This window comes from Solanum stenotomum, chromosome 12 (assembly GCF_019186545.1).
Source record: "Solanum stenotomum isolate F172 chromosome 12, ASM1918654v1, whole genome shotgun sequence".
In the NCBI taxonomy this organism is placed as follows: Eukaryota; Viridiplantae; Streptophyta; class Magnoliopsida; order Solanales; family Solanaceae; genus Solanum; species Solanum stenotomum.
In genome coordinates, this window is record NC_064293.1 from 38,935,025 (window position 1) to 38,956,413 (window position 21,389).

At 37.0% G+C, this 21,389-nt stretch overlaps 2 protein-coding genes across 3 annotated transcripts; both read right to left on the reverse strand.

Annotated features, from left to right (window-relative positions):
* Positions 1-204: 204 nt before the first annotated feature.
* On the reverse strand, positions 205-6,644 carry LOC125846424 (glycosyltransferase BC10-like). 2 transcript variants are annotated; one of them, XM_049525832.1, is made up of 11 exons: positions 6,349-6,644; positions 5,923-6,255; positions 5,430-5,546; positions 4,642-4,742; positions 3,600-3,671; positions 3,313-3,394; positions 2,005-2,085; positions 1,638-1,679; positions 1,145-1,204; positions 738-884; positions 205-387 (listed from the first exon to the last, which is right to left on the reverse strand). In XM_049525832.1, exons 2-11 carry the CDS (start codon positions 6,214-6,216, stop codon positions 208-210), a joined length of 1,176 nt encoding a protein of 391 aa, XP_049381789.1. In that variant the 5' UTR covers positions 6,217-6,255; positions 6,349-6,644; the 3' UTR covers positions 205-207. The 2 variants fall into 2 exon arrangements, with proteins under 2 accessions (XP_049381789.1, XP_049381788.1); XM_049525831.1 differs by having other exon boundaries at positions 5,923-6,503.
* Positions 6,645-7,519: 875 nt separating this feature from the next.
* Positions 7,520-21,110, reverse strand: LOC125846416 (leucine--tRNA ligase, chloroplastic/mitochondrial). Its single transcript, XM_049525821.1, has 20 exons — positions 20,685-21,110; positions 14,717-14,861; positions 14,588-14,644; positions 13,728-13,847; positions 13,530-13,634; positions 13,167-13,390; positions 13,014-13,080; positions 12,776-12,930; positions 12,327-12,591; positions 11,974-12,168; positions 11,744-11,823; positions 10,951-11,013; positions 10,737-10,818; positions 10,229-10,306; positions 10,057-10,158; positions 9,757-9,929; positions 9,440-9,617; positions 9,238-9,315; positions 8,454-8,585; positions 7,520-8,048 (listed from the first exon to the last, which is right to left on the reverse strand). Exons 1-20 carry the CDS (start codon positions 21,065-21,067, stop codon positions 7,803-7,805), a joined length of 2,928 nt encoding a protein of 975 aa, XP_049381778.1. The 5' UTR covers positions 21,068-21,110; the 3' UTR covers positions 7,520-7,802.
* Between the last annotated feature and the right edge of the window lie 279 nt (positions 21,111-21,389).

Consider the following 21,389-nt stretch of genomic DNA (forward strand, 5'->3'; position numbering starts at 1 on the left):
ATAACCATACAGTGATATGTGATTTTTTTAAATATCTACAGTACTGTGTTACATGAACCATACTTAGATCAGCTTCCTTATGTATATTTCCTAAATCAGTAAGCTAGAGGTGTAGTGACACACTCACGTTGTAATTCTATCAACGACAACTTATCCCCTCATGAAGTATATGACAAATAAAAACTAATAAAAAGAGACTGGTTAATATCATGGTGTCAAATTCATTATAGAGGAGGCGTCGAATGGAGAAACTATTCCTTCACTCAAGAGGCGCATTGCAGCCCCTCGTGAGAATTTCCTTGCAATCAGAAAACAGGGGGCAAGCGTAGAATTATTCCGACACCACTCTGTCCTGTACTCGCTTTCATAGTAAACATTGCGGATATCCTGTAAAAATTGTAAGGGTGGCAAGTTACAAAGCACAATCAGTTCAGTAGGCAATATATCTTAACGCAATACCAAACAGAAGAATTGAAGACACAAAAACAACTAGAGAAGTTGAATAAATAACCAACAAAAGATTTTAAGAAAGAAAACAACTACGGAAGTCGGGGAAAGAAAACCAAAAAAGGGAATGAAGGAAAACCAACGGGGAAGTCAACAAGGAAAACCAAAAAGCGAAGTCAAAGAAAGAGAAGTTGAAACTATGCCAACATGAAACTGTATCCAGATATGATCATAGCGTCAAATGCCCAAAGCTAGAGATGACAAATTATTAGACATATCCAAATACACACCTTTATTCTCTTGATCTGTACAGGCCCAGCATTTGCATAGCTAAATGTTATGGGATGCCAACCCTTTTTCTCCATATTTGTCACAGATTCATTCCACTCTGTATAGGTTATCGTTCTACGTTCAAGTTCTCCTTCAAACCCATGTATCTGTAAACCAATTAAAATCTAGAACCTTAGTCCCGAAGAATAATTCTCAAAAGCAGTCCACACAGAAAAATCCTTGATATATCATCAATAAACATGAGTTCTTTGTGTATTTTATCTAAAAGAATGGATTTCCGAAAGAAAGATGTATTACGGAGTCCTTAGAACACACAATAACACTAAAGATGAAGTTCAGAGTCCTGAGAGCACACAAGAAGCCTAAAGATGGAAAGTAGCCGGGGAAGAATTTGCCTGATACTTACCGCCAACAATGTCTGCACATAGTGTTCATCTGGAATGCAGTTGTGTTGCTTTTGAAGTTTCTGCAAGGTTCATTTCAAGGTTAGAAGAAACAAGTATCAACTGAAGTGAATGCTTCCGGAAACAAAAAAAGTGCACTAGTATGAGTTAACAAAAATATAACGAGTAGAGGAGAAGTTATGTCTGTATAAGTTCTCTTTTATTTATTCTTTTTTTTTTTTTTTTTTTGGGGGGGGGGGGGGGGGGGGGGGGGGGGGGGGGGGGGGGGTTCTTGGAATGACAAAAGTAACACAGACGCAAGAAAGGATGGGGCCAAGGGAGCACAGCATCATGGCCGATGCACAAGAGGATGGTGCTGCAAAGGAGCACATACAAAGCAAGGCAACCACGGAAGTGGGAGAAAAGGGCACTTGAATTATGTACAGTGGGATCCTCCTGTTCTCAAATATAAATAATGTCAAATGCATCTTCTTAGCAGAAGGCACTTCGACTTACAATATTCTTCTTTCCCTTACTGGCTTCCAGCGGTGGACGTCTCTGCAAGATTAAAATCATGACTCTATCAGTTATCACACAAATGAAGCATATGAGGTATGATGCATCAGTGTAAAACCACACTTAACAGTTCCAATTTGAGAATGTAACAGACAGTAACCCAACTAAGGAAGGCATTAAACTATAAAAGCATGTTCATCATCGTGCATACATTAGTAAATGAGGGATTTTAGGCTGTTGAGGAGCACCAGTAATTTTATAAACCTGAAGCACCAATGGTTTATTAAGCATACCGTTTAACCTTATAGCACTATCCATGTAAACACACATGTGAAGTATAAAGAGGGAAGAGCACATGATATTGAACCTTGCAGAACATCTTGAAGACTGGAAACACAGTATCATCATCTGCCACCACTTCTGCATGCTTCCTGATTAAAGTGATCCACTGGACTAAAATGTCAAGTCAAAACTCATAGAAACAGATATGGAAAACTGTCATACGCATGCAGTATATTTTATTGATTTGAGATATTACGATTTTTTTTAAAAAATATCCGAGCTTCGAAAAAACAAGTCTACCTAGCTTATAGATACAAAAACTATTAACTTTAAAAGGTGAAAAAAACTGCTGGATGAAACTAAAAATGACTCTCTGGATCAGGAACTAAAGATGATTTTTAAAGAGTAACAATAACTTGAGCACACATAAATTTCTTCAATAAAAAAAATAGTTCTTCTCATTGAGGTTCAGCAACTGCCCTTTAAAATTAGTAGGTCATGATGACATTTTAGGGGGCAAAAATCAATCAATATTTCCCACATTGATAGACTGCCATGCTAAAATCTTATGTTTAGAACACAACCTTGATCTGAGAAGAAACTTTCATGGTGTTTGGGTCAACTTACACATACCTCAATTACCTCAACTAATTCCACGGAGTACCTGCTAACCCTGTCCACCAAGGATTGGACAAATGAGAAGAAATCACTAAATGTTTTTGTGTCCGCTAGGATTGAAACCCAATACCTCATGGTTCTCAACTCACTTCATTGACCATAAGGCCACACCCCATGTTTAAGATGGCGAGGACCCATAGATTTCATGGATTATATTTTCACATATTGACCTAATTCTTTTATTCACAGATACAAGTTCAACAAAGAGCATTAAGATGGTGGGTAAATCCCTTCTGAAAAATATCTTTCAATTTGTGTTAGGTAGTTATATAGGTTGACACATTTCAAGTACATAGGTGCTTTTTAAATCAAGTTTATAGGGGATTTTAGTTGTTATCTGCATAAGTTTTTTGAAGACTTCTTTGGTTCCTGAGTTTCTTTTCACTTTTGTACATCATTTTCCCATTTGAAGGAGCTGGTAAGTGGTAAGTGCTCCTTCCCTTTGATCTTTGAACATGATTTTGGATTAATCTGAAAAAACAAGCATTTCAAAGCTTCTAGAGCTGTGTCACCCTGCTTGTCAACACCCCTCTATACTCTATCATATGCCTTGAATTTTGCTTTGCAAGAAATTAATGAAAATTCAACTCCACTAGAGCAGAAAAATACACATGTTAATGGATTTAATTTTTTTAATCAGGACAGAGTAATGAATTTCATAGTAGAGGTTGGTGGGACATAGATGTGCTTATAATTCAGATTGAGGGACAATTACCTGTGACCCTTTTCGCCATTTGCTCATTGGTATATAGGGTGACATCCTTGGGTTGTAGCGGACATCCTTTTTATCAAGAAAACTGGAAGACAAATAGAACCTCATTCATTCAATGTAGATGCTATTAATACGAGAATTCGAAATAATTCATTAGTAATTCAACCAGATCCTTAAATCCTGAACCCACTTAAGGAGTTGATTGCTTTTTCTTTATCTATCCTTCCCAACCAGTTCCACAAAATCAACCACCTGTCCAGCAATCACACAAGTTTTATCATCCATGTTACCTGTCCACAAAGCTCCTTGGAGAAGCCATCAAGTAGTTGTATATGAAGCTAAAGTTGTACAGTGGGACACAGCTGCAATATCAACCATTACACATTTAGAGAAAAATCTTAAAACCAAGGCACAAACCATAACTCAATAATTGGGTGAAACAAACAGAAGGGAAATACATGGATAAAAGAATTGGAACACACTACATTTTGAAGTATGCTCTCTCATGATTCATTAACGAGAAGTCAAGAAGATATGTTGTCTAGACACTTCGTCTTTAGTGCAACTGCATACTGGACAATTTAAGTTATTTAGCATGGACTGTATGTGCACGAGAAAGTTTTGAATATGTATTTGTTTTCTTTTTCTTTTCTTTTTTCCCTTATTTGGATACGAAATGTGTATTCTGTCTTATAAATGTACTATGACCATTTACCAAGCAAGAATATGATTGTGCTGTCCATTCAATAATTCCAGTGTGAATTCACTTCCTACCATATCCATGTCTATTCAATATAGTAATGATAGTAATTAGCATTGGTGCTAAGCATGTCTAAAAAAGTTGTATGACTGTTTCTTCTTCAATAATAAGAACCAAAATTATAGCAGCTCTACCCGAGTCTTGATACCTAACACAAGTATTACCTCAAACGCAATTCAGATCACCCGGTTTGAGTTGTGTGTAAATTTACAAAACAAAAGGTGTGAATAGGTTATTGTGTTTGAGATGACCAATAAGAGAATTGATCTTTAGTTAGATAGGTACTCCAAAGGAATGTGTCTAAATAGTTTGATCATCAAAGAAACTTCAAAATATATGAAGGGGTGTTTTGAAAGATGCTAGACTTCTCCATTTAAGGGAAAGAATCAAGTAAATCAGGGTCATGAGAAAAACGGAAGCATAAAAAGATCAGTTAGTGAAAACCAATAGCTGAAGCAATTGCTGAGAATGCCATGCATCAATAAGGCACGTGCATGCACACTAACAAGCCGCCTAGACAGACTTATCTGAGCGATGTCACACATCAAATGTTTTTGAAGTAAAAAGTCCACCTGTCCGACAAGAGAACAAATCTTTGATTTGCTGGATCATCAAGCGCTGTGCCAAGTAATAATTTCTCTGCTTGGATCATACTTGATTCTCCCCAAGCTACCTACAGGTCACTCTTAGTATCAATCTGGTAAAGATATGAAAGTGATAAAAAGAGCAAACAGAAGTAAATGAATAATACTACATTTTTTTATGAGACCGATTTTAAAATGTCAAATTGACTTTAAATCTTGTATTGATGGTAGTGGATACAAACATTAAAGTAGTAGGTAGTCCAATCGAGGGTATCTGATACAGGAAACATCACATCAAAGTTTAGAACTTTAAAAAAAAGATTTTGAATCCTTAAAAGTTGTGAAAGTTTTACAAAATAATATTACAAATGGAATTTGGTACGCCCAAAACGGAAAGAGTCATACCAATTAGAGTGGTTGATTTACCATATACCAAACATCGTTCGTAGGTTGGTGCAATAATAATATATAAGCTTTAGGTTTAGAATCTAAATTTCCAACCTATCAACCTATTGGAGGAAATTACATGCAACCTACCAAATCTCTACATAAAAGTTCAATCAGATACATTTCCTGATACTATCCAAGAGCAATAAACATAAATAGACCGACCAAAAGGACAAAAGAAAAAGAATAAAATGAATTTACTGAATTAAACGCTCATGTCACTGCAAAATGAAATTACTTCAAACACAAAAAAAAAGGAACAGAATAAAGATACAAAACATATTTTTATATTACAATGTGCAACACAGTAGGCAAGTAAAACCACTTACCTTGATGCTATTTGTCAATTGGCGATTATAAAAGAAAGTCGATCTTGTTGTAGACTCATCAAAAACAAAACCAGGCTCCGAATGTACATATATGGAAAAATTACCAGTGTCAGCATTCTGCAAACACCAAAGAGATAATGATATCAAATATTCAGGTTTTGAAACAGGAATATCTGCGCAACCTAATAACTTTCACATTTCCATTGTGCTCTAGTAAATTTAAGAAAGATTGAAATTTCACTACTATTACCAAAAAACAACTGCACTGTTGCACATTTTCTAGCAAATTTATGAAAGATTGAAATTTCACTACTATTACCAAAAAAACAAATGCACTGTTGCACATTTTGAAGCTGCAAGAAGAGTTTAATCATCACAAAACAGAATAAAGGGAGGACAAAGAGCTATCCTGATCCTAACTTTGATGAATTTTGTTAGGTTTAACGAAAAATTGAAAAAGTTAAGTTTAATATAAATTGAAACATCATCTAACCTCAAAGAAATTTCCCCAAAGGAAATCGAGAGGCAAATTCCTACGCACTAGAAAGAGGAAAGCAACTTTGGGATTGCCAGTATAATCAACAGCTCGAGATCTACTAGAAATTGCAGAAGTAGAAGAGGAAAGTTCCGAATCGGAAATAGAGTAGTTTTGGAGCTTGAGAAAAGCCAACACACAAATAGTAAGAGAAACCAGAACCAACAACTTCCACCACAACCACAGCACGTTTCTCACAGACATTCCGGCGGTCGCCGCCATAGCCATCGCCGCCGCCGACTTCTTCTTCATAGGTTTGAATTCTCTTTGCTCCTTTTCTTCCTTCTTCTCCTGAAATTTAAAAGAAAAAAGAGATTTGCACTTCATCTTTCTCTCTGTGTATAAATATAAATAAATGCATATATATATGTGTGTCTTTACTACATTGAACAGGTGGCGGTTGAAGGGAGCGAATGAGAGAGAGAAGCATTTCAGAGACGACACCAAATGCTATTTTTTGGTTTCACACTGCTTGCTGGTGCTTTGGCTTTTGTTCTGTTCCTTGGTGCACAACTGTCTCAAAGACAAGGAAGGGGAAGAAGCTAACGACGTCGTTTGGTGCACCTTCTAATTACTTACAGACTGTATACGCCTTCTTTTACATATACATATTTCATACCCTCCCTCAAACAACCATATATATAGTATCGGAAAATGATATCTGACGAATAAAGAATAACAGATCTTTATCTCTTGTCCTGGAAATTGAAAGAATATTTTCAATAAACCCTCCGGCAACAATAAATACTAACTGAACTCAAAAGGATACGAAAGAAGACAACACTCAATTACCTACTAACCTTCAACCATAATTGTTTTTCTCCACAACCTCCTATTTATGATTATGTCCTGATAAACTGAAACTAACACCATATCATGTCTAATTAATTACATCTCCAATACTTTTTTTGACCTACCTCTACTCCTCCAAAAACAATTCATACGTACTTAATGTTTTTTTTTAATCGTGGGTAACTATGTGTCATATAATTACAAGTTGGATGTTTTATATCATAGAAGGTGCATAGCAATGACATAAAAGATAAAAATGTATTTTATTTAGGATTTGTCAACACTACTACAATTGAAATCTGTCAAAATCTATCAACATAATTGTATAGAACATGATAGGAATGATTTTCCTTATTGTCACGCAACGCACATGCAAAAATACGTATACTAGTTTTTATAATAGTAAGACTAGGTACCTTCCCCTTGATGGAATTGAGAAATTCCGTAATCTGTCAATAATTGTTTGGGGCACAAATCTTCACGACAATTAAAATGAATATTGGCACCGACTATTGAAGTAAACGAGACGCTAATTGTTTATTTAAATTAAGACACGAGAACATGGAGACCTCTTTCGTGTAGCTAAAGTTTGTTTGGAACATATTTTACCTAACTTCCTCTTTCTATTCACACAATATCCAAAAAGTTAAATCATCCACCTATCATTCTTCTGACAAATATATCATACTATTCTATTCATATTATTTGTCTTGTGACAAAAATTCCTTGTAAAATGAAACAATGTTCATTGATGTTTCTGTGAAGAAACATTTCATAAATAAATACAACAGCATATTTTGTACAATGGTACAACAATGAATATAATTTATGCAGACTTACTCTTCTCTCTCACTTTCTATTTCTTCAACTATACTACACAGCCTATTCCACTTACACTGCCGGAGAGCTTTTTGTCCTCTTAACAATATTGTACAGCAAATGAATTATGGTACAGGTGCCATCGCTGCTTTGCTACCAATGGTGTTATTAATCCGTCAACCTTTATGAAACAACACAATGTATAGGAATTTCAGGCATTGTGTCAGCTACTCTTGAGCCACCTTGGCTTTTTTCGGCATATCTATGACAATGTTCAGAATTTTTCCTTGGACGTAAATTCTCTTCCTAATAGATTTCCCATCCAAAAACTTGGACAGTTTTGTATCAAATGAAGCTAATCTAAAGGCCTCCTCTTCTGTGCATGTTTCTTCGACCTGTATGGTACCTCTAGTCTTTCCATTAATTTGGACTGGAAGGACTACAGTACTCTCTTTTAAATATGCAGCATCAGCCTGTCGTGATAACCAAAAATCAGTAAATGTTTCACCTAATTCAATGTTTTATTGATTTTTTAAGATGTTCATGAGCTTCTAGTAATCCCAGAAATTTAATTTGTCTCACGAGGCAACTATAAACAACAGTATGTTTTCATATTTTTCAAAATTATCTGGGTTTTAGCCTGTTTATATTGAATATTTGCTGAAAATGGACTCCTGCAGTTTTACAACAAAACTGAACAACTAAATATGTAGGTAAGTGATAACGAGAAGCTATGCAGTAGGGTGTTGGTGACCTAGCTCCCTTTTTTAGCAACAGTAAAGAGATTAGGGAAAAACAGGTATTCATAAGTCTTTCAGAAGGGCGGGATCGGGAAGAGGGATAGAGAGAGTAACAATTAAGATAAAAAAAATACTCACCTTAGGGAAGGGCTCATATGACAAGGAATTTGAGTGTCCCAGACGAGACCAGAGCTCCTCTGCCATGTGAGGTGCATATGGTGAGAGCAGCAAAACAAATGCTTCAATAATTGATCTCGGAAGCTTGTCCCACTAAAGACATGAGATCCAACAGATTAGTTAAAATGCTATCAGAAACAGGTAACTTGCAATGAACTTAATATAGCTACATCACTCTTTGTTTCCCTTATGTCGTTAATTTTAAGCGGAAGAAATTTAAGTGGCTAATTTGATCTCATTTCAATGAAGTCTTCCGTGGAGATAGCCTCTTGCAGAAATGTAAGGTAAGACTGTAAAATAGACCCAGTGGGGCCCAGCCCTTCCCCGACTCCGTGAGTAGCTGGACCCAGTATAGGGAATGTCCTTTTCCCAGGTGATGTCTACAATCATTCAGTTGGATACTTTAATATAACAGGGAAGGAGAAGAGCTAGAGAAGTCCTATTGGGAGTAGTTCACCAATTTTGTATTTCATTTGCCTTGAGGAAGAGACTGAAATCTCTTCCCTCATGCAATTAATTCTGACAAGCACATCAAATTTTTGGACTAAGCTGTTCTTCCAACTTGCCCAAGTTGGATACCTTTGAAAATTTGACAAGATTGAAGTAATGACTTTTTCTTAATTCCTAAAAAATTGCTCTAAAAGGCTGACAAAAGTTTAGACAAAAAAAATAAATCAAAGTGTGGGTACTCTTTTTTCCAGTTTTACTATTTTTTTAGCACCGAGGGGAAATGAGAACAAGAAACCTTATATGCTGCATTAATGAACTCCATCATTGCAGAAATTCCCGTGTTGAACCGAGTTCCTTCAATTTCTTCAGTTACCTGTTATAATAAACCACCTCGCAAATCAACAACTGCTGTGTAATAATAGGAAGTCATTAACATCCCAACCAAATTCCACTCCAAAGGATACATGCAAGTCATACCCAATGAAGAGTAGTACTACCTTATCAATGCATCTGTGTAAAGAACGAAGTTGTTCAATTGAAGGTTTCTCATCAACTGTGATAGTTCCATCCGGATATGAACCGGTGGGTGAGGCTGAACCAACAACCAATCTCCAAGATCTTGCTAGGAAACGGTGAACACCATCAATACCACTTGTATTCCACGTTTTTGAGTCTCTATCAGACATAATAAAAAGTTTGCATTACGCACTAGAAGATATGCTGTGCTAATACAACTTTGAAATGATCTACATATATCACAATAAACAAAATTTGAGAAACAAAAGAAAAGATAAGGACAGGCAGAAGAAGCTACCTTAATGGACCCATAAACATTTCATATAAGCGTAGAGAATCTGCACCATACTCCAAAACAACATCATCAGGGTTGATGACATTTCCCCTACTTTTACTCATCTTGTGAGCTCGGGCAATCAAGCGAATGTTGGGGTTGTCTTTCAAAACAAACAAGTCACCAGATTTCATGACCTACTCATCATCAAAATACAGTTTCAAACCGATGGCTTACATTCTGACAACTAAAGTTAAAATAAAAAGATGCTAAAAGATTTTCATAGGAAGTACAGTAATTGAACATGATCAGTGTACAATGAACCTTTTCCTCAGGTATTCTTTCTTGTTTGTACTCAGCCAGCTCATCAACAGAATCTGCTGATATCAAGTTTCCTTCGTCATCTTTGCATGCTGTATATTGAACCTGACAACTTGATCGTTAAAGAATGACAACAAAATAATGGACTTTCAAGACCCCAAGCAAATCAACTTACTTCACCAAGGATTATGCCCTGATTTATGACACACTTAAATGGTTCCTTTGTTGACACAGCATCTATGTCATAGAGAACCTGCAACAATGAACCTAGTCATGATTTTTAACAGAAATGTTAGAGAAGAAATATAACTTGCTCTCGTAAATTTAACTGCTCTTCCAAAGGACAAATAAAAAAAGAGAGGGCATTCCTCTTGCTTGTTAAGCCCTTTTTTTGGTTTAGTTGTCCTCCTACCTCATCTATTCTTCCACTTATAAGCTCTGATTAGAAGAAGATTTATGTCACTTGGCTTTCTAACAATGTACTGAAGTCAAATTTAGGTTAGCGAAGGGATTCACCAGCCATAAAACGGGGTGGATAAGGGAAGAAGAAGAAATCCTTGGTTCATTTGTATCAACTGCAATATTGACAACATCTGCAGTAGCTAAAGAAGCGCAGCCAAAGCATGAAACTGAGAGTATTCTTTTTATTTGTAATAAGTGCATTGGGACTTGGGAGTGCTAACCTTGTGCCAGAACCTGGCATAAAGTAAATGAAGAACAGCATGCTCAGCACCACCAACATACACGTCAACAGGGCCCCAGTACCTATAAGAAAAAACAAGCAAATGGATGGCTAATATTTTTGAAACACCAAGACTTTCCAAACTAGTATGTATAACAAAATGAAAGCCAGAAAAATATGGAAGTGCTGATTATACAAAGAGAAAGCAAACTCACTGTTCTTGTGCCTTGTCAACCAATGCACTGGAGTTCTTTGGGTCCATAAATCTTAGATAGTACCTGTATATCAGTGGAGGATGAGTCACATGGTTCAATCAAAAGCAGCAAGATACAGATCAGACATATGACACATCCATAGGAACCTTAAAAGCAAAGATGGTTTCTTCTTTACAATACAGGACGAAGAGTGAAAGTTGCATTGGTTTTTTGAACCACATGTTATCAGTTTAAGTACATAATATTGAAGTATTCACAGATTCTTTGCTTTCCTCACATTTATTTTCAATCCCATAGTAAGCAGCCAAATTTTCAGAGTCAACATCTGACGCTCTACTTATCTACATGCAGAGGTAAGTGTTGGCCTTTTACTTCCATTACTACCAGTGACAAAATATGCGCCCAGTGCCACCCACTATGGATAACGAACAAGAAAATTCAGAGTAAAGTACTTATCTTCTTCCTTTTTTCTTTTTTTTAATTGGTAAATCAGAGTAAAAATCCTTCCTATTTGCTTTGCCTTATAATATTCTATGCTCTTGTCCATATTATCATACATCCCACAAACACAAATATATAAAAAATATATATTCCCATTAGTTTTCTCTTCTTTTTTTTTGAAATTGGTACTATTCCCATTAGATTTCTCCCTTTTGACAAATGACAACCATATACAATATTTAAAAACAAAACTAATACTAGTTAAATACAAAGTCTTTTTAGGTGTAGATCTTGTGAAAGAAATTAAACTTCCATAAACACCCAATATTGAAGCAAATACATAGCTGATTACCAGCAAGAACCAGCCCACTGGGGCATGGTGTTTGTTTCTCGCCTAGCAGGTTTTCCAGATAAAGGATCTTTGGTTATAACCTGACAAATTGTTCAGTCAAAATAGTGAATGTCATTACATGAAGTGTGGTAAGCTAATAGGGAAGAACAAAACGGAAAAAAGAGAAGTACCAAATGGCAAGGAACCAATGTTTGTCAAATTGAAATCATCACATATTAGGTAAAACCTACCCAAGAATCTGCTTTGGCAAGAGGTGGCTCCCCTGTCCCTGTGGGAGTGAAATCATCCAACTCAGGAAGGGTAAGGGGCAATTCGGTTTCTGGAACTGGAATACCTTCTCCGGTGTCATCCAAAAAGATAACTGGAATAGGCTCCCCCCAATAGCGTTGCCGGGCAAAAAGCCAGTCCCTTAACTTGTAATTTACCTGAAGCAAGATAAATCTGGCAATGAGCAAGATCTTCTGAGCGGTAGAAATGGGAATTGCTTCTTTCATACTTGACTTCATAATTCTGTTTAAGATCAACTTTCCAAAAACTGATATACAAACTTATGAGGTATCCCTCATAAATCAGAGGAAGTTACCTTTTTCTTCCCGTTTCCACTTTTCTCAAGCCATTGGATGACTCTTGAAGCAGCTTCTTTGCTAGGCAAAGCATTAATGTCAAGCCCTGACTCTGAACATGATGAATTTATCATCGATCCTTCACCTGAATATGGTTTCACAAAATTGCCACAATCGCAATCATCTGGTCTTACAACCCAAGAAATTGGGATAGTGTACTTCATAGCGAATTCAAAGTCGCGTGTGTCATGGGCAGGCACAGCCATTATTGCTCCTGTCCCGTAGCTGCATCATAATTGTTACACTACTATAAAACCCCAGAAACTTTGTCAACATGAAGTTCGTAAGACAAATAAATACTTTAGTATTAGGTTCTCATTCATTACGAGAGCATTAATGCAGTCATAGACTAATAGGACATATGTTGTTCGATGAATGTAGGACAAGAGGAGATAAGAAGGTAGACAACCTTCCCAAGACATAATCAGCAACCCAAATAGGAACAGCTTGGCCATTGGCTGGATTTTTTGCATAACAACCAGTAAAGACACCTGTTTTTTCCTTTTGAAGCTCAGTCCTCTCAAGGTCACTCTTTCTAAAAGCATGTTCCCTGTACTCCTCTACCTGTCACATCCGTCATCTCTTAATAGAACAAGAATGAACAGCATTTTGAGATTAAGAAAAGATCAAGGGGAAGAAGAGCATACATGTTTACTTTGTGCTTCTGATACAAGTGATGACAGAAAGGGATGCTCAGGTGCAAGGACTAAATATCTGCACAGCAAAAAGGACTAGCGACATGTGAAATGTAGTCTAAAAATGGGGCATTAATGATTAGATGTCAAAAGAAGAAAGCATACGTTGCACCAAAAATAGTGTCTGGCCTTGTTGTATAAACTGTTATTCTTTTCTCTTCTTCCTGGCCGTTACCATTTATGACAACAAAATCCAATTCTGCTCCTTCTGACCTCCCAATCCAATTCCTCTGCATTTCCTTTATACTTTCAGGCCAGTCTAGGTCATCTAAATCCTCAAGAAGACGGTCAGCATAAGCAGTTATCCTCAACATCCACTGCCGCATAGGCTGCTTGGCAATAAACAATGTACTGTAAAATCATGAAACCATCCAGGCGATGAAAATAAGGACTAGACATTGAGTAAACAGAAGTACTTCTTCTGAAAATTTCCTACCTCAAAATGTAACAGGGTATATGAAAGCTTACCTTTCTGATGACTGGATGCCCCCCTCTTTCACTTACACCATCAATTACTTCTTCATTTGCCAAGACAGTACCAAGTGCTGGACACCAATTGACAGGCACTTCAGCCTAATATTGGATTCAAAGAACATTGATAAGTCGAAGAGGGTCACTTCAACCTACCATTGCCATAATAAAAATGAAATTCAGAAACCTTCAAACCTGATAAGCTAGTCCTCTCTTCAGAAGTTGAAGAAATATCCACTGAGTCCATCTGTAGTAATCAGGTTCTGTCGTAGAAATTTCACGATCCCAATCATAAGAGAAGCCTAATGATTTAAGCTAGAAATCAATATAGATATTAGCAAAGTGACATTTTTGAAGCACCATTCTATACTACGAAAGATAGCAAGAGATCAAAATCTTATTAAGTAACTAAAATATGAAACATTCTTGTTACATAGATTAGCACATAAACTCCAACAATGACAATTTAAATGCCCTAAGTTTTGCAGGGAAACCGTCCTTTTCTTACAGGTATTTAGAGCATATGGACATATAAAGATCAGCTGAAATTGAACCAGCGAGGAATTGGAGGTCAAGTAACAGAACTAACAGATGGTGGGGCATGACAGCAGGCCAATGGATGGAGAGTTGCAAGATAATATAGTAGCTATCATTTTAAAAGACAGGGCCAAGTGACCAAGACCTGAATTCACGAATGATGGTTCACCTATATAGTTACTTTGATAGAGGACTTTTTACTGTTTCTGACCTTCTTAAAAACCATGTACGGCTACACTATCATGAAAAGGCTAAATTCTCCTTCGGTGCTCTGCCAAATGAAAACCAGATAATCTGTGGATTTGCCAAGTCTCACTTAAACTGAAACATCACACATACATACACGAAAGTAGCTCAAGGTCTATGGTCACCTAAATGAACACTTGATTCTTGAACTAGGAATGCAAATAGCAAACTTAGGGTTTTGATTTCATGGCTAGAAATTCAGAATTTTTGGAAAGGATTAAAAGCCTCAAAGTAAACACGGAAGATAGTCATCAAAACAAAATAAAGGTTACCTGCGAGCGAAAACGACTAATATTCCTCAAAGTTGTGATTTTTGGATGTGTGCCTGTCTGTCAAAGGGAAGGGAAAAACTTAGATACCAGCGAATATTAAATTGAAAACAGCAACTTATGCAAACTTACGTCAATAGCATATTGCTCAGCAGGTAAACCAAATGCATCCCATCCCATTGGATGCAATACGTTGAAACCTTGCATGCGTTTAAATCTAGCAAGGATATCTGTCGCAGTATATCCAAGCGGATGTCCAACATGCAAACCAGCTCCACTGCAAGGATGAATAAAGCACCAAAGCAAAATTTAGCAGGTTGCAATTAATCAATTACAGATCCTCATGCAAAGGGAACATTTTGTCCAAGCTCAATGGGCAAATATGTCAAGTCCCGAACCTCACTGACGGAAAATTGTAATTCCTAAGAACAGAAGGTCAATTGCCATAGCTCACAATGGATTGGCAACTATCCACCAGAATATTCTTTTAAGTAAGTGACAGCAAATTTTGCACATGGGCAGAAACACATCTAGGATAACCTTTTCTTAAAGGGCACTTGATCCAGCAATCCATCTGCTGCCAAAGCTCTTTTTCTCCCATGTCTTTCATAGAAATTCCAAGTTGAGATGGTCATAGGCCTCTATGTCTAGCTCGTATAATATTCATGGCCTCCTGATTTTCTTCCTTGTATCCACACATTCATTTGCTATGAAAATGGCATCCATGATCTGTCCATATTATATAGCGTATGCTCTAGATGTTCAGTCTTGAGCATGCGAGGAGGGAGGGTTAAAAGTTTCACATTGGTTGTGGGATGGGTAATTGGTCTTCTTATATGATTTTGGGCAATCCTCACCTAATTTATGGGTTGAGTTAGGCCCAAGATCCATTTTTTCACAATAATATTTCAAACTATTTGGCCCCCAAGGCCTAGCTCAAGTGGCAAAAGGTGGAGGATTTGTGGCTTAGGCCGCAGTTTCAAGCCCCACACCATGCAACGCGAAGCCCGGTATTTAAGTGGAGAAGAATAGAGGGGTGGGCCCATTATCCACCGAGTATAGAAGGCTGTGATTGGTCCAAAGGGCAGGTCACAGACGGATTTCTCGGTTATCAAAAAAAAGAATAAAAAAAATTCAAACTATTTGGAAAAACCAAAAAACGCAGTCCAAGAAATAGTTGTTTCACAATCCAATGGTACTTATATTTTTCGGAACAGAAGTACATTTTTGTCAATAAGTGCAATTACTGATATTCGTACATGCTTCTACATATTTAAAATTTATTTTCAAGAAATTATTTGGTCTTGTTTAGTTCTTAAAATTGATCAAATTGGATGTAAGTCAGGACTCTTGCGTTGTTCGAAGGACTGTCTTCAAGTTGTTTATGCTTGTTAGTACACATAAATTTTGGGGTGCTGTTGTTTACTTTGCAGAATTATTAGACATAATTTGTGCTTCTACAACAAGATGGTGGTTAAACTAGATTCTTGAAATTTTTTCCTGTGGGCCTCATGCTATACACGAGTGATTTGATACTTGATATAGAAGCCCATGCATTGAATTGGAAGTGGCAAATGAGATAAGATATACATCCTCGTTATACTATTTGGAGCTTTAAGCTAGTAAAGTTATTTCTTTTCTGACGTTGATCCTTCGACTGGGTTGGTTTGATACTATAGCAATATATAGTTCTTTTGAATTAGGTAACTTTTGTATTCACACAAAAAACTCATCAGAAACTGATGAGGTAGGATTTACAAACCCCCAGGGGGTAACATAAAAAAAAAACTACTTTTGATTTTTACAATTGGCCAATGAATTTCCACTAACTATATGCCCCACTCCCACCCAACTGTATACTGTTTACACCAAAGTATAGAAGACTAAAACATCTCATCTTGATCTTCTGGATGTTGCTAGCTTTCCCTTCATAGCATCTTTTATTTCTCTCCTTCCATAATGTCCAACAGGTGCAGGCTGGGATACTCTTCCACCAATCTTCCTTTGATCCTTGCTTCCCTATTTCTTGCCAATGAACCAGTGCCTCAAAAGTGATCCTGGACCTTGTCCAGTTCATCCTAAGTATACATAAGAAAATGTTCCACATATTTGTAGTTGTTTTGCAGTGCAGAAATAGGTGATCATTTACCTCAGCCTCTTGTCCACACATGTAACACCTTGAGCATATCTATATACCTCTTCTCTGTAAGATTTCATAGGTCAAACAGGCTCTTCTAATCACCAACCACACAAAGCATGATACTTTCCGTGGTATCTTAACCTTACATATTAGTTTCCAAGGCCACATAGTTGTCAAAGAGTGATTTGTGTTTCTTCCCAATAACAAGACTATACTGTGAAAAAAAACTTCGTCCACCATAGAGGCTACTTCCACTTTGCCTCGTACATCTTCTTCCTAATTTTGTCTCTTCTAGTATGCTCACACATCCATCTAAGCATTCTCATTTCTGCTACCTTCATCTTCTGACCTTGCAAGTTCTTGACTAACCAACACTCCACCCCATACCAGTGTTTTGGACGGCGAGAGGCGACAAGGGCCTGCCTCCACGCGGCGAGGCGCTCGCCTTTTTGAATTGAGGCGCCAATTAATACCAAAAATTAAAAATATTTAATTGCATATATAAATATCCAAAATCTCAATAGCAATAACATATATTAGCAAATATTTCAATTCAAAAACTAATAGTAGATACTAAAAGTCTAGAACTTTAAAGACCCAATAATTCAAAAGACAATACTAGAACTCTAAAAGTCTATTCTTCTTCAAAACTATCCAACTCTTGAAGATCAACATCCTCTACATCATTATATTGCTCCTCGTATCCTCGTATCTCAAAATCTTTTTTTTTTGAGAAGGCAGTTCAGATTTCAGAATTTCAGATTCACTTCACAAGAAATTGAAGAGAAGAAAAGAAGAAAATAAGAGAAGAAGAGGACTAAAGAGAAGAAACGAAGAAAAGAAGAGAACCGAAAAGAAGAAGAAAGAAAAAAGGAAATACCTTTCAATTCGCGCAACTGAAGGAGAAGAGATCGCGAGGTTGAGAAGAAGAAACACGACTAATCCCAAGTATGAAAATAGAAAAAAACCTAATTTTGACTAATATTATTAAGTCAGATCTTTTTTGAAAATTTAAAACAAAAAGGCGCTGCCATTCAGATCTCCATTACGTCGCCTAATTGATCTCGCCTCGCCATAGCGCCTTCGGCAAATGGCACTCGCCATTCAGAACACTGCCCCATACAACAGGGTAGTACATTCTTATCACATAAGACACTAATGTGAGCCTCCATTTCATTCATCTCGTTCAAATATAATGTGTGACATTCTTCATCCTTGTCAATCTTCATCTCCTTGAATTATAGACCCAAGATACTTAAAATCTCCTCTCTTGGGGATGACTTGTGTATCAATCCTCACTTCTCCATCTGCCTCATGTGATGTGACATTGAACTTACACTCTATGTACTCTATTTTAGTCCCGCACATCCTGAAGCCTTTAGACTCTAGGGTCTATCTCCATATCTCCAGTTATTGTTAACTCAATCGCGTGTCTTGTCGACCAATACTATGTCATTTGCAAATAGCATACATCATGGTGCTTCTTCTTGAATATGTCGTGTCAATTCACCTATCACCAAGACAGTAAAAAAAGGCTGAGAGTTGATCCTCAGTGTAGACCTATCTCGACTGAAAAGTGTTCTTAGTCTTTTCACACTATCCTTGACAATCTTGATTCTATTGTACATGTCCTTAATCACTCCTAATATGTGTCGTAGTTATAATTCTAGAATTCAATCATCTCTATTAAACCTCCTTCAAAACTATGTCTCATGCCTTTTCTAGGTCGATGAACACCATATATAAATCAATTTCTTCTGCTTCTACTGCTCCAACAATCTCCTTAAAAGGTAAATGGTATAGCCTCAGCATGAATCAAAATTGGTTTTAATAAAAAACACATTCCTCCAAATTCTAATCTCGACCACCCGCTCCCAAACTTTCATAGTGTGGCTTAGTAGTTTGATACACTCATACAATTGTTGCAATTTTGAATATCACCCAAACTTTCATAGTGTGGCTTAATAATTTGATACCTTTATAGTTTGTTGCAGTTTTGAGTATCACATTTGTTCTTGTACAATGGGATCACTATACTCCACTTTCATTCTTTGGGCATCTTAAACAACAAAGGTAGTCGCTCCAAACCCACCTTGTTTTCCCTCTTCCACAATGCCGTAAGAAATTCATCTAGCCCAATTGTTTTTCCTCGTCTTATATTATGAATTGCCCTCTTAACCAGGGAGGGACCCACATGTAAATGTGGGGGTGCACGTGCACCAGTTAACTTCGAAAAAAATCATGTGTATATATATATATCTATCTTGAGAAACTGATAGAAAAAGGAATATAATAAAAAGTGCACCCGTAATGAACATTGAGCTTCCCTTGGTCTACTGGTAAGTGAGGAAATACCTCCTTCCAGACCCGGGTTCGATCCTGGTCAACAACTCTTTTTTTAAACTTTTTTTATTACAAAGTCAAGTGTCCATTAAGCATTGAAAATTTTGCTTCGCTTATGCTTAAATATTATTGGTGCACCCAGACTCTTCAAATCCTGGGTTCGCCTCTGCTCTTAACCTTTTCAAATATAATATACCTACAATTTCCAAAATCTTGACTACTCTTGGTGTTCTTTATCACTTATTTAAGAGTTTATTGAAGTACTCTGCCATTTTATTTATTGAGGGCCTCTTCCACATATACATTGTCATCCTTGTCTTTAATGCACCTAATTTGGTCAAGGTCGAGAGTCTTCATCTCTCTCACCTCAGCGAGCCTATACAATTTCTTTACCCCACTTTTGTCCTCTGTTCTCCATACAAGTGTTTAATGTTATCGTTTTAACCGTTGTAATCGTCATCCGCGCTTCCTTCTTCACAATCTTATACCTCTCTTTGTTAGTCCTCTTTGCATCTTCATTCTTGTTCTCCACTAACTTCATGTAAGCAACCTTATTGGCTTCCACTTTCCCCTAGACCTCTCCATCCCGCCACCTAACCATTGGGTCCCCCAAAGTTACCTTTCGTGACTCTTAACACCTCTCCAATCGCCTTCCTGATATAATTAGTTGTCCCAGTCCACATATTATTTCCATCCCACTACTCTCCTAGGCCTCCATAACCATTAACTTGTCCCCCAACTCCTTAATTCTTTCCTTAGTCAAGCCCCACTCCCTACTTATCCTTGGTTGGTCATATAAAGTTCTCTTTTTACTCTTCCTTTTAATCTCCATATCCATTAGCAAGAGTTTATGCTAAATTGTGAGGTTCTCACTCGGAATAACCTTACAATTCTTACATAAACCTCTATCACTCTTCCTAAGAAGTAGGTAACCGATTTGAGTTTTTGCTACCGTACTAAACCACCCTTATGTTACATGAAAAAAAAATTTCTGTCTAATAATCTTGTAAAGCTTAGAGCTTTACCATTTTCAAGTAACAAACTTCCCAAAAATATGGTGTACATACACAAGGCAAGAGTCGGGACCAATGTAAATCCAAGTTGAAACTAAACCATATTGCCAACTAATATCACCTATATAGATCTTTCCTTTCATAGTGTCATATCTTTCATTAGGTTTGCATGGATTCCAAGATATTGTAGGTCTTTCGAGACAACTCTCTTCCATGTAATTTAAGGGCCAAAAATCCTTTTTAACACCATAGTTTCACACCCATAGATTGGTACTTCTAGAGGTTGACGTAGGATAGCAACAAACCATCTCAAGTGATCTTCTCTGGTTTTATGGTGGACTTTAACGGTCCAACATTCACTCACATATAACACTATATTGAACTTACCTTTTCATTTGGTGGGCATCCTTCTATCACATAATACCTCACTAACACTTCTCCATTTCAAGGTATAGCAAACACATTATTACCAGTAGGTTGATTTCTTCTCATTAAAACTCCATAAACTATAGAGCTTCCTTCTCGTTAAAAGAAGATACTCCATAGTCCATCCTTGGCACAGAGCAATTTAAAGTTGAAAGAGTGGGAGGAAAAAAGTCCGTACCTTGGATATGGGAACATATCAAGAACATAGAATTTGGGCTTGGAAGTATCAATCTCATCAGGGGTTCGAAATGTCTTATTCTCTTCCCAATAATGTTGCCATTTTGGTTCAATTTCGTGAAACGGATAAGCCCTTTTGACCTTCTCATGTTGCTCATTTGTCTTTTGAGCATCAATTGCTTTAACTAGCAAAGTCACGGTATTTTTGTTAGAACTTTTTGTACAATTGGAGACTCCGAAGCGTTCATGGTTAAAAGATTGACGGCGGAGTATAGGGCTGTGATAGGCAGGGAGTATGAGCGCAGGGCGGAGGAGAGGAGGACGAGGGAGGAGATGAGGAGGCAAGTGGTGAAGGTGGGTAGAAGTATGGAGTGGAATGGGCATTGCTATGAGGAGGAGGGGAGTGAAGGAGTTGCAGTGGTTTGACAAATTTCGAAGGTGGCAATTTGTTGAGAAGAAGAAGATTGGATAATGTTGTAATCATGGGCTTGGGCTGGGCTTACTCTCTTCATAGAGTTTGGACCATAGGAATGTCTTCATTTACACTTCTGTCCCTGTTTTGTGTTTATTCTCAAGGTCAATAACTTTTCACGTAACATAAATTAATTTTATAAATTTCAAATAAAATAAAAAATATTTGAAATATATTATAAAACTTGCATGATGTTGTCACCTTACTATTGGGAACGGTTTGGCCATGAGAATT

What these genes read in the sequence shown, in the direction of transcription:
- LOC125846424 (XM_049525831.1), bottom strand. Translation starts at nt 6,291, where the DNA reads ATGAAGTGCAAATCTCTTTTTTCTTTTAAATTTCAGGAGAAGAAGGAA. An exon ending in CCAAGGAGCTTTGTGGACAG is followed by an intron (nt 3,395 to 3,599) that starts GTAACATGGATG and finishes TTTGTCTTCCAG; the next exon opens with TTTTCTTGATAAAAAGGATG. An exon ending in TCTTCAAGATGTTCTGCAAG is followed by an intron (nt 1,680 to 2,004) that starts GTTCAATATCAT and finishes TTAATCTTGCAG; the next exon opens with AGACGTCCACCGCTGGAAGC.
- LOC125846416 (XM_049525821.1), bottom strand. Translation starts at nt 21,067, where the DNA reads ATGCCCATTCCACTCCATACTTCTACCCACCTTCACCACTTGCCTCCT. An exon ending in GACACTATTTTTGGTGCAAC is followed by an intron (nt 13,081 to 13,166) that starts GTATGCTTTCTT and finishes TTTGCTGTGCAG; the next exon opens with ATATTTAGTCCTTGCACCTG. An exon ending in ATGTTTATGGGTCCATTAAG is followed by an intron (nt 9,618 to 9,756) that starts GTAGCTTCTTCT and finishes TATGTCTGATAG; the next exon opens with AGACTCAAAAACGTGGAATA.